Source organism: Erpetoichthys calabaricus, chromosome 18 (genome assembly GCF_900747795.2).
Source record: "Erpetoichthys calabaricus chromosome 18, fErpCal1.3, whole genome shotgun sequence".
NCBI lineage: Eukaryota > Metazoa > Chordata > Cladistia > Polypteriformes > Polypteridae > Erpetoichthys > Erpetoichthys calabaricus.
Genome location: NC_041411.2, coordinates 24,170,987 through 24,188,980, shown reverse-complemented (window position 1 = coordinate 24,188,980; position 17,994 = coordinate 24,170,987). Strand labels below are relative to the sequence as shown.

General features: G+C 38.6%; 1 protein-coding gene across 1 annotated transcript in view; it reads left to right on the top strand.

Annotated features, from left to right (window-relative positions):
- The window catches only part of znrf3 (zinc and ring finger 3), a 134,997-nt gene that overhangs the window by 80,754 nt on the left and 36,249 nt on the right, over positions 1–17,994 (top strand). The window contains 1 exon segment of the mRNA XM_028825250.2: positions 13,628–13,750. Within this exon segment, the coding sequence (XP_028681083.2) occupies positions 13,628–13,750 (123 nt within the window).

Below are 17,994 nucleotides of genomic sequence, written 5' to 3'. Positions count from 1 at the left end.
ACTTGCAAAGTAGATATTTCATCAAAGGGAGGAAACGCTACGAATATGCAAAAGCATTTGCTCACAAAACACGCGATAACCTTATCGTGTTTTTGATCCGCTCCGGACTAGTGAATCTCAACCCAGCAGCAGTGGTAACGTTTGCACGTCCTCTCCCGTTAATACGGCAGGTAACTAATCAACTAACATTGCATATTATGTTAGCGTGATTTGCCTTATTGCAAAACCTGTTATTACTGTGCATTGCATTTAGATGACCATGACGAGAGAGACAGACAGAGTCTGGTTGGCTCAGATGCTGGCAGTTCTCGCTGCAGTCTATCAGTAGCTTCTCCTTTCACAGAGGCGGGGAAAAGTAAAATTTCCTTCCTGAAAAAGCAGATATGCTTATATTTCTGCAAAAGAATTGTTAATTCTCCATAGTTGATGGTTGCAGAATTGCACAGTTCCATTGGACTTGAGTTGATTGTATTTGTTGCTGGCTGATGTAGTTTTATTTTTGAGTGCTCAGCTCATATATACTTTTAAAAAGGAGAGTGTAAATCGATAGGAGAATCGATAAAGAATCGAATTGTTAAACAGAATCGAAAATGGAATCGGAATCGTGAAAATCTTATCAATTCCCATCCCTAACAATATATAATTAAATCAATTAACAAAAGAAACAAAATCTCCACTCCGCTGGTTTAGATAGTTTGACAGCATGTGGAATTTTGTTTGCAGTCTGCCACAATCGGTTGACAATTCCAATTTCAATTTTCTAGTGTGATTTCTCACATAAGTAACTGTGTTGACCAGTCAAGGTGATGTAAGAGTAAAATGGTAGGAAAGACTAAAAGGAGGTGCTTGTTGTGTTGTATAGGTTATCAAAATGGTAGAGTGCCTGTGAGGGTACCAGATTTCGCAGCAAGGGTCTATGCTATGTGACGCTCACTATAATGGAGTGACCTCGAGAATTTGGAGAAGGCATATTTTGATTTTATTAGAGGCTGAAATCAGGTTAATCCTTAAGCCAGCTTTTTCTTTTCTTCTCTCTCAGTCTCTTTGGCTTTCAGAAAAGAATCTTCGCAGTGTTTTGCCCCCTCTTCTTTTTCAGGTTTGCCAGCATTTCCCTGCAACTACTGCCAAGTCCAGCAAGCATCAGTAAGCATTGCCACTTTCTTCTGAATATAACTTGGGTTCCACTCAAAATTGTGGATTTTATTGTTTTTGTTTTTCACTCTGCTGCTTTCTAATGTGTTTCAACCTGCATTTCATCTCTTCTAATCCAAAGGAAATTCTCTCTGAAGGTATTTTGCTGTATCGCTTCATACAATTTTAATTCTTTTCTTTTGAAAAGCTGGTTGCATTGTTTAGCTCTGCCCACCCCCTTTTAAATCCTTATTTAGGGCTCTAATCCTAGAGGTGTTCCCTTTTTTCCCCACCCCCAGTCCATTTCTCATGTCCTTTTTACATTCTACTTACCTGTGCGTGTCCTAATTATCAAGGACTTACTTATTTATTTATTTTTAAGAGTGGCAGGATGCCAGTTCATTCCCCCATAGCCTTATCCTTTCTCCCTCTGTTTTTTTCCCTTGCTTCCATAATCCTTCTGCCATTTTCCATTATTCCCATGTGGCCCTGCATTTCTCTCTGCTTCCCTCCATTTATCTTTTCTGTCCTCCTTAAGCTCGCTGTCTTAGTCTCAGGGGCATCATCCATCTCTCCTCTTCACCCTCGCTTCATTCTTGCACACTTCCACTTAATAAGTTCCTTGTTTAGAATGTTAGATTGACTCGACACAAAACTTCATTAATCTAACAAGATGTTAAAAACAAATAAACAGATAATGAAAGTAACTGTTTTCCCTTTCATTTCATGTTACAAACTCTGACTCCATGTCTGGTTCTCCATGCATATACAAAGAAATAAAACCCTTTATTCCCATGCCCCATTTCTTATTCTGGCCTTGTTCTTTGTGATCATCTGACACCCCTACCCTAGCACCTTACGTCTGTGGCACAGTAAGAATGCTTTCCCAGCTATTCAGAAAGCCCCACAGGAGCAAAAATACTGGAGAACTGCAATATTTAGCAAAAGCCCAACACAATGTCTGCTTTGCCACTTAACATTTACAGAAATATGGTGTCTTGCATGGATACTTTCGAGGCATCAATCATTTCCATGTGCATCCTCAATTTATCATTGACTGCTCAGCATTATCAACTACTTAGACTTGCTTTGGACTTGTGCAATCCACGATACTATAGAATGACCTCTGACTATCTCCACTAATTAGTTCAGTCTCTCACTGACGGCCACTAGGGTGGTTGTTGTTGGAGAAAACATGGTCTACAGTGCTTGTTGGTATAAGACCAAGTTTGACCAAGCAATATTATAGCAAGGAGATGGTGTCCTCCATTATATGCTCTTGATAGTAGACCTGTCTGATTCCAATTCAAACCTGTCTGATTCCAGACCTGTCCAGTAGGAGAGTGCCTAATTGCATAATGCTTTGACCTCTTGAGATTGCCTTTGTAGCCATTCACATATGTACCCTAGTGGGAGACATTTTGGAATGGCAGCTTTGTTGTACTGTACAACCTCTGTAGACTGCTATCTCTCACAAGGAGCAGGTTGAACGAACCAGTATTTTGACACCAGTATGACTCCATGCCATAATCCCCCTGGCCAATTCTATCACTGTCTTTACCAGACACCAATTGACCCTCACTTGTAACCCTTTTCTGAACTACTTGATTGCTGGATGTTTTTCCGCCAGGTTTTTATGGAATAGTTTTTTAAACATTTCAAGTTACCTGTTATGCACACCAGTTTCCATATAAATTGCTCCACTTCTTTTGGGTGTAGCCTTTATTGATCTTTAAGTGTATTAATCAGACTTGTATCTATATGTTTGCTGTGTAAATTCCAAAACATTCTATTAGAATTTTCTTTTCCAATGGAAATTTGATCATAGAACTGTGAATTTTCCGTAGATGTAAATGTTGGTGTTCCCCAGCTTAAATTTATTTAGATTTCTAGGACATATGTCATATTAAAGCGTATTCATATTTTTAGTGTTAGTAATGTATATAGTGTACATACTGTACATGTTAATAGATATTTGTAAAACCCAAGTTCACTATATTTTACGGGAAGTAAAAGTGGTTGTTGTGGGTCAATTGTCTATGTACAATTTTCTATTTACTGTGTTGTATCCCACACATTAGATGGAATTTCTACTATAGTGCTTTACAATAGTGTACATCATCCAGAATTGTATATTATCTTTATTGTAGAAATTCCTAAAGCCAGAGCATTGTTTAAGTATTTCACTCGAGTTGCACGTTGAATAAACCTTGGAGACTGAACCACAAATCAAGTGATGCTCCAGTGTATTATCTTGGTTACAAGTCCACACATCCTGCTCTAATTCTCATTACTGTTTCTGGTTGTAAAAATGATTAAATATCTAAAACTAGATCTCTTTCTTCTGTTGGCAAGAATGCCTTGAACCCATGAAGTCTCTTGGAGACAGGGGACAGGGTCTGATTTCCTCAGTAGTTTGTCAGATGAATGGCACAGCCCTGCAGTGAAAAAGTAAAATAAAAACCAAGAGATGAGGGATGCAAAAGCTCTGCAGTAATCACTATAAGTAATTATGGGTGAAGCTTGAATAAAGGCCAACCAACTCCACGCACACACACAAATGCACGCACGCACGCACCATCTTCATTATTTCACATGGAAGCAATTGGACTTGCTGACTTGTCTTGTATAAAAGTGCTTTTGTCCACTCATCTCTCCTAGTGCTTTTCTGCTTGTGTGCCCTCTCAGCAGTTTGACCTCTTTGTTTGCTGACCCTTGGCTAATACATACAGTAGCTGCTCAGCTTCCTGCAAAGCATCTGTTGAAAATAAAGAGAAGAGAGCTTCAGCTGGGATTGCCCTCCATCACTCCGTGGCCAGCTGTATTAGAAATCTTTTAACCCTTTGAAAGCCACATACTGCTGTTATTATTTTAGACTTTTCAAGCTGAAATTGGGATTATTTTTACTTTCAACATTCCATAGCTATCCACAATTATATCTGAACAGGGGACAGATCTGGGCAGATAAATAAAAGGCATCATAGTGCTGATTGACAAATGAAAATGAGCTTAATTTAGTATATTTGACATCCTATAAAGCTGAAACATATATGGGAGTGTGTGTGTATATATATAATATATGTGTGTGTGTGTGTGTGTGTGTGTATTTATTTATTGCATTTGTAGTCTGAGTCTCGACGACCTGAATTGTGTGGGTGGTTACCTACCAGGTAACGCTTGTGATTGGTCTGCCATTCGGCAAACATCCACCACGGTGCCCTCTTTCAGTTGCGAGAAGCAGATCATGGAATGTTGCATAGTTTACTGTCAAATAATGCAAAATGCATTTGGCTAATCAGGTGTACACACTCTACTGCTCCCCTCTCGGGGAATCGAACCTCGGATGTCAGTGTCAGAGATGAAGCCCCTTTACGCTGCGCCACTGAGAGGGGAACCACATATACGAAACACGTGTTGCGTACTCTTTGCATTATTTGACAGTAAACTATGCAACATTCCATGATCTGCTTCTCGCAACTGAAAGAGGACACCGTGGCGGATGTTTGCCGAATGGCAGACCAACCACAAGCGTTACTTGGTGGGTAACCACCCACACAATTCAGGTCGTCGAGACTCAGACTACGAATGCAATGAATGTAATTACTCTGGACCTACATACAGGCTGTCAAATAAACAAACCACATGCCGTGGCGCAGCATAAAGGGGCTTCGTCTCTGATGCTGACGTCTGAGGTTCGATTCCCCGAGAGGGGAGCAGTACAGTGTGTACACCTGATTAGCCCAAATGAGGGCGAAACACGTGTCGTGTACTCTTTGCATTATTTGACAGTAAACTATGCGCTATATATATATATATAATATAGTACTGTGCAAAAGTTTTAGGCAGGTGTGAAAAAATGCTGTAAACAAAGAATGCTTTCAAAAATGGAAGTGTTAATCATTTATTTTCATCAATCAACAAAATGCAGTGAATGAACAAAAGAGAAATCTAAATCAAATCAATATTTAGTGTGACCACCCTTTGCCTTCAAAACAGCATCAATTCTTCTAGGTACACTTGCACACTGTTTTTGAAGGAACTCGGCTGGTAGGTTGTTCCAAACATCTTGGAGTACTAACCACAGATCTTCTGTGGATGTAGGCTTCCTCACATCCTTCTGTCTCTTCATATAATCCCAGATGTTGAGATCAGGGCTCTATGGGGGCCATACCATCACTTCCAGGACTTCTTGTTCTTCTTTACACTGAAGATAGTTCTTAATGACTTTGGCTATATGTTTGGGGTCGTTGTCCGGCTGCAGAATAAATTTGGGGCCAACCATACGCCTCCCTGATGGTATTGCGTGATGGAGAAGTATCTGCCTGTATTTCTCAGCTTTGAGAACACCATTAATCCTGACCAAATCTCCAACTCCATTTGCAGAAATGCAGCCCCAAACGTTCAAGGAACCTCCACCATGCTTCACTGTTGCCTGCAGACACTCATTGTACCGCTCTCCAGCCCTTTGACGAACAAACTGCCTTCTGCTACAGCCAAATATTTCAAATTTTGACTCATCAGTCCAGAGCACCTGCTGCCATTTTTCTGCACCCCAGTTCCTATGTTTTCGTGCATACTTGAGTCGCTTGGCCTTGTTTCCATGTCAGAGGTATGGCTTTTTGGCTGCAGCTCTTCCATGAAGACCACTTCTGGCCAGACTTCTCCAGAGAGTAGATGGGTGTACCTGGGTCCCACTGGTTTCTGCCAGTTCTGAGCTGATGGCACTGCTGGACATCTTCCGATTTCGAAGGGTAATAAGCTTGATGTGTCTTTCATCTGCTGCATTAAGTTTCCTCGGCCAACCACTGCGTCTACGATCCTCAGTGTTGCCAGTTTCTTTTTGCTTCTTTAAAAGAGCTTGAACAGCACATCTTGAAACCCCAGTCTGCTTTGAAATCTTTGTCTGGGAGAGACCTTGCTGATGCAGTATGACTACCTTGTGTCTTGTTGCTGTGCTCAATCTTGCCATGACATGAAACTGTCTTCCACAACCTCACCTTGGTAGCAGAGTCTGGCTCTTCCTCACCCAGTTTTAAGCCTCCTACACAGCTGTTTCTGTTTCAGTTAATGACTGTGTTTCAACCTACGTGTGACATTGATGATCATTAGTACCTGTTTGGTATAATTGGTTGATCAGACACCTGACTAGAATCCCACAAAATCCCTGACTTTGTGCAAGTGTACCTATAAGAATTGATGCTGGTTTGAAGGCAAAAGGTAGTAACACCAAATATTGATTTGATTTAGATTTTTCTTTTGTTCGCTCACTTTTCATTTTGTAAATTAATAACAATAAACAATCATTATTTATATTTCTGAAAGCATTCTTTGTTTACAGCATTTTTCGCACCTGCCTAAAACTTTTGCACAGTACTGTATGTGTGTGTGTATATATACATATACATGTATATATAATAATATTTGTGTAATTTAAATAATAAATAGATTGTATTGATATATACAGTATATATAAATACGTACAGTATGTGTTTGGATAGATAGATTTATAAATATGTGTGTGTAAATGGTCAAATGTGAGAGCTTGGTGACCTCCTTACAGGGACCATTTTCTGTGAACATAAGAAGATTGGGGCAGGGGGAAGGGTTCCACATCCGCTGCACTAAAATTTTTGCTTTGGTTCTCAGCTAAAAGGAAAGTCCAGCCTGAGGAATCCATGACATCATTTCTGTGCCTTCCAGGCCCCTCCTCTTCCAGTCCCCCTGTTATAAAACACCCTGACACATTATATTCACTGTTACTCAAACTGATGATGCCTGAAGGAGCACTGCAATCATGACCAAAGGCTAATTCTACTTACAAAAAGAATTAATCTTTTATTCACCCCCACCACACAAATTTGCCAAATTAAATGGGGCATTTCCAACTTTTTTTTTTTTGCAATACATAATATTTATTATGCGCATATACTATGTTATAAACTAAAATATAATATTATGTTATACATGATTTTATTTTTAACTGCGTAAGAGATTATACCTAAGAGGCCAACAGAAATTTGACAGATCAGAAGATACTACACAAGCTGAGTTTTTTTTAGTTAAATGTGTAGCTTCAAGAAGTTTTCTTGTTGCCGTTCTGATTTTGTGTTTAGGACAATAGGATTTGGCTGGTACGAGGCCCAGCAGAGCAGTACTTGGGAAATTAGACAAGCACTGTCTTTTTCCTCATTTTTTAAATCTGGTATGAAAAGGGGCTCATTAGAAGCATGTCATTGTAGTCCTTTTCTCTTGAGTATTAATATTGCAAAAAAAAATATTTTTTTTTTTTTGAGAATTCACTACTATTGTTAGAGGAGATGTTTCTTTTAATAGAGTCCACCCAGAGACAAAGCAAGATGACAGAGGAATGGTGTAGTCTGCCGCCAGGCGCTCTGAGGGAATTGGCTGTAGGTGCCGCTCCCCTTCCGATCCTCTTTGTGGACAGGAGACACCTAATATCTCCTGTCGTTATCAGGACCCTTTGGGAAAGGGCTGTTTGAATTTCATTTCTCTCTTGTGCTCTCTCCCTCGCTCCCTCCCTCCCTCCCTGCTTTGGCTGGAAGGTGTGGAATGTAGTTGTTTCCCCTTTCATTGAAGTGAGCGGAAATTCTTGTTAGTTTTACAGGCATGCACTTTTACATTGGGGCTAGCGATGGGGCTCCACTGATTGAAGGAAGAACAAGCATCAAGTAAACCCTCATTTAGCTGGGTCTTTTTTGATAGGATGAGGACACATTTATTTATAAAGTGATGTGGATGAATAACAGTGGAAATTCAAATACTGGCCATGATGTTTATGCACTGTTCAATAACCTTGTATTTCATTTAAACTGTCACCCTGTGCTAAACTAGAGAAGCTGTTATTGCACCATATAGCTTGTGCTGTCTGAGAAAAATAGGAGGGCAGCATGGTGGTTGAAAAGTATTATATACAGCAAAATAATCTAGGGTTTGCATGTCAGCTAAGTTGTTGGGTTTGTATCAATTTTCTCCAATTACTTCAGTTTCATGTGTCTTCCCAAAGATCTGCAGGGTAGTCTCAGTGTGAGTGAGTGTGAACTGTGATTATCCAAGTGTTGGCTCCTGCCATGTTTATTGATGTTTTAGTGAAAGGCCACATTCTTACCCTTACACTGAACTAGATGAGTGGTTATAGGAAGTAGATGTAACATAACATACCTTTCTCTAACATTCTTAATGTAGTTCGGGATCGTGAGGTGCTAGTGATTATTCCAGCGGCATTTTTTTTATAAGGCAGGAAATAACAGTGACTGGAACTCCGGTCCAACACTGGGCTAACTCTTGTACTTAACTGCAAAGTGCCACTTTGAAATTGCAGATCTTTGAGGGTGAAGAAGGAGAAACTGAGTACCTTAGCTCCAGCTCTTCATCCACAAATTATATTAAGCAGTGTTAAGTAAATGAATGGATATATTTAAAATGCAAAATAAAGTTTAGCAGAAGTGCAAAACACCAGAGAACAGGCACTGTGTATGTGTATATGCATATGAAAAACTGCAATTGAAAGATCTATTTACACAATGCTGCATTCACGTGTTATGGGTCTTTTTGGAGCTGCTGCATCTGACATTTCAATTTTGCAGTTGGTTCTGTTCACATGTACTTCCAGTAGGAGATTTGGGAGAAACATGACACTGCTTTTAATTTTGATCCCTGATCAGAAGAAAAAGTACTGGAAATGCATTAAAATAAAAATTATATTACCCCTCTCCAAATACAATATAAACTCCAAATGCAGATTTGGCTGAGTAGATTATTATTTTTCTTTATATTTTGAATAAGGTGGGAAGTCTGAGTTGCATCACATCTGGTTAACAAAGTTCTCTCAATTGTCCCTCTGGGTTTTAAAACTTGGGAGAAATTCACATGACGTTTCCCACATATATTTGTACTTCCCTTATTTCTCATATTATAGATGTAATTCTGAATACTGAATAAGGAAATACTCAAATAAATATGTCTTGCTAAGCATGCACAGTTGTCCAAAGATGCTCATCATAGTGACATAATCAGCTTTAGGTGCTGTGCATGCATTTGGCTTATTTTACTCCTTGTGCAGGATTTTCAGAGTAAAACAGCACTGCCCAACACTTTACCCGACACTTGGATGACCATTGAATTGCATTTTTGGGAGAAAGTGGTGTGCAGGGGTTACAGAAATACATGAAGGTTGTCAAAAATGTTTGAGTCTGACCTGATAGGAGAAACGGCAGTACAGTAAAAAAAGTTTTTTTGATATAAATACTCCTTATAATAACTAATGCACTTGTTATTACATTCACAAAGCTTTTCAGTGCCACTTAGAGCATTTTGTCTAGAGCATCACTCTTTGATTCTCTGTTACTATTCATTCTGCAGTGGCAATATTTATTTCTGTTGACCATAACATTAGGGTTTCTTCAAGAGATATCTTACCAAGGTCAAATTCCAGAGCACATCTCATCTGTGAAAATATGAAGGTGACCGATACTGGTATACGTTGGCAAGACAAGAATAAACCTTGTGTCTTCAAAATTCTAAGCTGATGATAGCATAATAGTTGATATTTGAGGTTTTAGACACCTGTGCTGACTTGGTTTTCAAATAAGAAAGGAACACTAATAAACCAAGAATGCTATGAAATTGTAATTGAAATGTTTTAGTTCACAGTTGTTAATTTTTGGACAAAATAATTACTGAATATATTGTAGGCCTGACAGAAAAAAATGATTATTGTTAGAATCAAGATTCTTATTGTTTACGATTCAAAACTGATTCATGAATTTCATCATTTTTTTTATGCAAACTTTCTGGCTCTCAATTTTCTCTTTTTTTTTAAATAATGTTACATTAAGCTAGAACTGCAGCTTTTCTTTCTTCTTCTTCTGTATTGTAAATATGGCTGAGAGAACTAAAGTTAGGCACACACAGCAAATGAGGTTGAGCCCCAGAACCAGGTGTCTTTATTTCACCGACCTGATTGCTTCAAGCTTAGTTCACCTGCAGTCCCCTTCATGTTGTTGAGGGCCACAGGAAACATCTCCAAAATAACAATGTGAGCCGGAAAATATGAGGCTACTAGGAATGGCAAAAGAATTGGTACATTTGGTACAAGTTTTTAAAGTATTTTTACTACCGAATGACAGTAGGTACTGCACTCATGCATAATTGGAAGTACACATATTACTCCTGTAAGCTTAATAAAGTGAAAAGGAACTACATTTAAAAATGGCTCATGTTGGTAATAATACAACCCCGCATCAACATATGTGAAAAACAAAAACAACAGATGTCATTTTTTATAAACACTTTCTTTTCAAGGCAGCAGAATTTATATGAGTGACTGCAGGAGTGATGCTTACTATTATATAAAAAAAAAAAAAAAAAAAGCCAACGTACACACACACAGGCTTTCATTATTAACCACTTTTATCCTGTTACGAAATTAGTTTAGAAGTAGCTTAATCCGTGGTTTGTGAGCATAATGATGTGACTGAACAAATGTGAGTTTTAGTAATTCAACCTGTAGGGTCATGAAGTTTTAAGGGACAAAATGATGGCATGTTGAAGCGCTTTTTAATATGGTGTCCTACACAGTCCCTAAAACGGAAGAGGATCTTTGCATGCATTCTCTGATTGTGTCCAACATGTCCACAGATGTGCAATTAAGCATCCATTCATTTTATAACTCATTTATACAGTTTGCGTTTACAGGGGGAAGTGTTGCATGTACCATGCACTGTTATGCATATGTCACTGTGCTAGAGCAATTAAAAATCAAGACAAGTTTCAGACAAACTGGCTATTTGGCTTGCCTACTCTAAGGATAAAAGTCTGATCAGTCATATAATAAACTTTTGAAAACAACACAGAGTGTTTTACAGGAGTTCTGTCATAGTGGATTAATGTAAAGTTGACAAGATTGATCTCATGGTGGAAATTAATGTTTGTACAAACGTGAAAAAGAAAAAGGGAGGGACAGATTTGAAAAACTGAAGCTCCAAGATTTTGTGACATTTAAAAGCATAATCAATTCGATTCATCCATTACTCTTTAGTATATTTTTAACCACAAAATGATGCAGATATTAGCAGGTTGCTGATTCCTTTATTGTTATCCTAGTAAGTATGTATTTTGCTTGAATGTTACAAACCTAACATAATGAAAAACTAGATTTTAAAAGTGTGTTGTTGTGAAAATAGATTTAAAGAGTTTATTTAAATTAAAATATCCTAAAATATCTTGGAATTTACTAATTCATCAGTATAGTTAAATTTGTAATGTGCACATGGTAAGATAAATCGGGTAGACCATAATAATATCATCCTTTATAAACCCTATGCTGAAATTTATTTATTGTTACACTGAGGGATCCCTGCATTGTCTTTTGATGTTTATGAATGCCAAAGTAGTTTACTTAAGTGATAGTTGAGTATCTTCTTGATACATATACCCAGTACTTTAATGCTCCTCTAGTGTGGCAGTGTGGTGTAGTGTTTGGCAGGCACTATGGTGTAGTGGTTAAGGCTTTGGACTTTAAACTCTGAGGTTGTGGATTCATTTTCTGCTACTGACTCTGTGTGACAGTGATTAAATCACTCTACCTGCCTGTGCTCCAGTTGGAAAAACAAAAGGAATGGTACCAATTGAATCTCAGATGTAGTAAGCCGCTTTGGATAAAGGAATCAACCAAATAAATGTGAATATATTTGTATTTATAGGTTTATATTCTATTTCAGAAAAAACACAATATTGACTTTAATTAAAAGAAGTTGAAAGAGTTTGAGTATCATGAAATCTCACTGGTGTTGGTATCGAATACTAAAATTCTGGTGTTATGATATCTGTAGATTGTGGCAAGGTGTCCTCGGAATTTCATTTTCGGGCACATGCGTCACATTGCGTGAATTATAAACCTATTTAATATATATATATATATATATATATATATATATATATATATATATATATATATATATATATACTGTATATATATATATATACTGTATATATATATATATATACTGTATATATATATATATATACTGTATATATATATATATATATATATATATATATATATATATACTGTGTATATATATAGTGTGTATATATATATATATATATATATAATATTTATGTGACTGTATGTATGTACTTGTACATCATGTTGCTTTTTGTGCCTTACTGTGTTGATACTTGCATTCTTTGGTTTAATATTGCTGATTCCTTTATTACTAGCCCAGTAAGGAGTGTATTTTGCTTGAATTAATAATTTGTAGTGTTATTTATGTTGTCTCCTTGATAGAGCCTGCTTTGTGACCATCTGAACCCGCTTTCATCTCCTAGCTCTAGTCTCAAAATGATGGTGGAGTAGGGTTTTCTTGGAGATACTAAAGTAATTGAAATATTTAGAGGAGTTGATTTTAGATAGATTTCACAAAATGAGTATTCAGCTCACACAAACACATCCACACACCAAGCACACACTAGGGCCAATTTTTTAGAATCGCCAATCCACCTAACCTGCATGTCTTTGGACTGTGGGAGGAAAACGGAGCGCCCAGAGGAAACCCACGCAGACACGGGGAGAACATGCAAACTCCACGCAAGGAGGACCCTGTAGTTAGGATATAGCAGGTTGGAAAATGAATGGATGGAGTGTTCAGCTTCTTCTACAGAGAAGTTTTTGGGAGATGCAGCCCCGACAATTCTGAAGGGAATAACAGTTAAGGATACCTGATACAATTCTGAAGCTTATCTATCTTTTAAACTTCTTGTCTGATTACTTAGTCACTTACCCTCAAGAAGTAGACTGAACTGATGACTGTTTTATTCAATTGAAAATGTCCCTTTTTCTCTGGTTTAAGAAAGCAAAAGAAATCAGCTGAAATTAAAGCAGTTGTGGGTCAGAGATGGAAAGGGCATCTGAGGTCATCTTTAGCCCAGAGGCTCTTGTGTTGGGTTGGCGCCACAGCTCCAAAGTCAATCTATTGCAGGGCTTCAGGGAGAGGATTGTTTGGTCACTGGGCTAATAGGATCACTGGAAGGCAGGTCAGTCTGAGACCCTGTTTTTCAAATGCGGCAACTTTTGTGTCCTTAAGCCATTTAGAAGGAAGGATGAGCGCAGGGACTGCTGATTTAGCCATTAATCTGCTTTGAAAATCTCTGAGGTTTTAATCCTGTTTGTACCGTCAGTGGATGAAATTGCCTGCTTTACAGCTATCTCCTTATATTGGCTGTTTTATGATGTCATCTTTATCAAATATGACCAGATATAAGAACTGTATATAGCAGCTGTCTTTTATCAGGAGTGTTGTCAGTGGTCCAGCTAAGAGAATCCTACGAGAAGTGAATCGTACACATTTAATTTTTACTTGGTTCTCATGGCAGATCTTCTTGCTGTTATGTGCCAATATGGAATGGGTGAGCCTTATGGTACTGCTGTCAGGTTTAAAATGCCACTGCTGACGGAATGTCCCCCTCTCTTTTTCAGATGCACCCTTTGGGTCTCTGTAACAGCAATGATGAAGAGGACCTTTATGAGTATGGCTGGGTGGGAGTTGTCAAATTGGAGCAGCCTGACCTGGACCCAAGTTGTCTAACAGTTCTGGGAAAGGTAAGCAACCTTAAATTTTATACACACACCTCATTTTTTTTCCCCAGGCTTGAAAATGATCATTATAATGTACCCTGATTTGTCTATTAGTCATTGCAGTTGTTGCTTAGTAGCCTTGCAGGTATATGTGCAGTTGGGTAGCTTCAGCTGGCCTTTTTTGGCCCTGCTCATCCTATTTTGTAATTTTTTGGTATAGCATAAATATATAAGTGCTAGAGTGTCTAGATGTGCAAACATGGAAAGTACGAGAGGCAATTGACACCACAGCTGGCATTAGTGCAGTGAGCCTGGGTGTCATTCATCTTGGAAGGAGAGCTGTCCTATAGAAAACCATGTGCTGCAGGTGGACAACAGATTTCCCTTCATTTGCCATTTACTATCTTTTAATAGCCTTTCCATCAAACTGCAGCTGCCCCCTGGCTTCCTGTTGGAGTTTTGAAAAATGACAGCTTCTGAGTTAGTAAATCATTGTCCTTCTGCTTCTCTCCTGTTCTCTGTAATCATCTCTGTCAGGGCTGCAGCTTTCTGGATCAGCACTTTCTTATCATATATGCAAAAAACATTTTTGTGTGAATGGGGTTTTCAACAAATAATTGTGAAATTGGATTATATTTTTTGATCCATTAAACTTTGGCCTTTGTAAAACTTATTTAATCATGTTTCAACTGTACATTTATGAAACTGATAATAGTGCATAGGGCATGAGCTGCAGGATGCATGTCACAGAACATAAAAAAAAACAATTAAAAAGTGGACTGTTTTAGGAGCATTTCTTTAGTCATTATCTGTCATTAATAAAAAAAATTAATCAGACGACTTGTGTGAAGTGGACTGGTGGTACAGCTGCATTGCCTTTCTTCGGCTACCTGTTTCCAGCTGCTCTTAGAAATGGATTGGACATCTAGGAGGAATAGAGGAATACCTACTCTAGTACTGGCATCACTTAACGAGTTATTGAAACAGTTATTGGCAGATTGTTACGGTGGTGCAGTGGTTAGAAACAATTCCTCACAAGTTCATCAAGCATTGTTTGAATCCTACAACCAGTCACCGTTTTCATTGTGTTGACATGGTTTTTCCTTCAGTAACCTAATTTTTCCTCACACATTATATGTGTTAGGTTAATTGTTTTTTCTAGGTATGGTTATTATTGTAAGTGGACCTTGCAAAAGACTCTTGCTGACCTACAACACTGAATTGGATTAGATGGGTAACCGGATGTTAGGGTTTTTATGATATTTGCATAACTTGTAAACAGAAGTGATCAATATCCACTGTTGTCTTGTGGCAGGCAATGTAACTATTGATTTGGATATAGCGGTGGTAAACCATTGTTTACAAATGTAAGAGAGTGTGAACTGGCTGTGTTAAAACAGGGAGTTTTTTAAAATCTTTTTAAGCTAACTACTGTTTCTCAAAAAGAAAAAGCCGATACAATCACAAGATATCATCACTCCTTGATCTTTCCTGGCAGCCCCACATGATGGTCACTGCTGTTTTAGGAAAGTGGCCTTTGTCTGATCCATTCTGCCTGATGGCTAGTTGACTACCATACTCAGAAACTGAGCAAGTTCTTTCGGAATTAGAACTTTTGTTTCCAGAAGAAGTTTCATTTTACTACTCATTTACTGGGGAAAAACATGAACTCTGTCCCTAAATACTGTTAGTCAGTTTGGTTTAGAACTTTTAACATGTTTTGGAATTTGGCTACCTTAAAGCAAAATACATGTGATTTATGAGATTTATTGTAGTATTTTGTATCAAAATCATGCATTTGTTTTCTGACCCTCACTCGTTTCTCACAAATTACAGGGTCATCTGGTGTAAGACGGCACCAACCCTCGAGAGGAATTCCAGTCTGCCACAAACCGCACTTGCTCACTCACAATGGGCCAGTTTAGGAATTGCAGATACTCTAACATGCATGACTTTAAGATTTGGAAAGATATCAGTGTACTGTTAGAAAATTCACCAGGACAGAGAGAAAGGGCAAATAGAAAGTGACTAAATTGGAAATTGAACCAGGGTCTTAGGAGCTGTAAGACAGCAGAGTTAACCTCTCTGCCACCATGTGACCCAATAAAAAATCTATCTAAAGAGATGAACCAAGTTGTGGGGTCTTCTCTTAGATATCAGCCGTTGTGAATTTCATGCCCTGGAGCTCCAGCTTATGTGTTGACCAGTCAGTGGCCAGAACAAGTGGAATCTTAGACATATTCTAGACCAGGGGTAGGCAACGTCGGTCCTGGAGTGCCACAGTATGTGCAGGTTTTTGTTCCAACCCAGTTCCTTAACGAGAACTCAATTATTGCTGATGAAGCACATATTGCTTAAGTGATATTTTAATGCTTCATTTTAGTGGTCTCGCTTGTTAAGGTTCTCCAACCTTAATTGCTTATTTCAATCTTAAACTGCTGCATTCAGTGTTTTAATTGCTCCTTATTAGCAATAAGATGTAAAAGACAAAGCAGCCAGCAGTTCTCCAGCTAGCTTTTTTCCAATTACATCTGTGTGTGTTCATCATGCACGGTTTGATTTAATAAAACACTTAATAGAAAAATGTGACAGACTGAAAATGATCTGTTTTAGGCTTCAAATCATTTGGATGATATCCTTGGAAAGGAAAAAAATGTACGATATAAAAGCCTTACATTGCACAGACTAACAAGCCATTAAATTAAATAAGGTCTGAGATTGGCAATGATTGGTTTCTAATTAAGCAATTGGGTTGAATGAAAACCTGTAGCCACTGCGGCTCACCAGGACTGACATTGCCTACCCCTGTTTTACATCTTATTGCTAATAAGGAGCAATTAAAACACTAAATGCAGCAGTTTAAGATTGAAATAAGCAATTAAGGTTGGAGAACCTTAACAAGCGAGACCACTAAAATGAAGCATTAAAATGTCACTTAAGCAATATGTGCTTCATCAGCAATAATTGAGTTCTCGTTAAGGAACTGGGTTGGAACAAAAACCTGCACATACTGTGGCACTCCAGGACCGACGTTGCCTACCCCTGTTCTAGACTATAAGTTAGCATTCAGTCTGACTGGACCTGTTTTCTCAACCTGCTGATTCTACTTTAGATACATGAGTTGGCAGTTCACCTCAGATTTTGACACGTTGTGTAGCATTTAGGCCTCTGATTCACTACCTTAAATGTATTTCTCCACTGATGTCCTTAAGAATATGATTTTTTTTAATAATCTTTGGGTGAGTTGTTTTTGTTTGTGTTGAATAAGTGAGGGGGATGTGTAAGGTCCTACATCTGATGTGGGCTCTGTTACGCATTTCTTATGTCCAGCTTCATGCCGACTGTGGATTTCTTTTGAGCATTCAGTGGTTTCTGATGCTGTCCACTGTGTCTCATTTACAATGGCTGGTTTGTCTTTATCCACAATACTCAGTGTGTGAATAAATTGATACAAAATGATGATGGTGAAATGCAATACCCTGTACCATTTTTAGTAGTTTCCCTGTTTTTGGTGGTCATGTTCAGACTTATGTCTAGAGATCCCTGAAAATAATTGACAAATAAATGGTGTTCAAAAAAAGCAAGGACCAAGAGGGGAGCTTGTGGATTGACTGGAAGAAATATTTTGTTGGCACATGATGTGTTGTACTTCTTCTGATACACCAACAAATGTGTTTGCTTAGAGATCCCCCTTCCTGCTTTAGGCAGGCATAGCCTACAGGTTTATGAGAATAGCAACCTCTGACCTTGCTCTATTGAGCTAGCATCTAAGGCAGAAAGGCTTTTCCCGTTCTTTGAAGGAAGAAGTGGCATTAATGGGCCTTAAAACAGAAAAGAAAAGCAGTACCATCCTGGTTTCCCGGCCTTTGTAGCAAGACAGGACGGACTGACCTCCAGATTTATTGATCTGATGGGGCTTTCTGAATAGGTCAGTAGGGGTACCCTCACAAAGGAGGTCGATGGCTGTGCGGCAAATGCAGAGGGAGCAAGCCATGCCCCTCCGGCGCTCTTTTCAAGTGTGTGCGGGCGTGCCAGCATTATCAGGCAGGATTTTCCTAGCAGGGTGTCGTCCATTTTCTCACCGGGCTGCAGCTCTCCTCACGGGCTTGAGTTTCATCTGCTGGGCCCTTGTGTTTGAAATCCTGGGTTTCCCAGGCTGGGAACCCACTGAGCATGTTGCTATGGTCACTGGGAAGCCCCCGATGTCATGTGCCTCAAAGTGAGCCGTCCTCTCAGTAGAATTACTCACTTTTCAATAGGAAGCACAA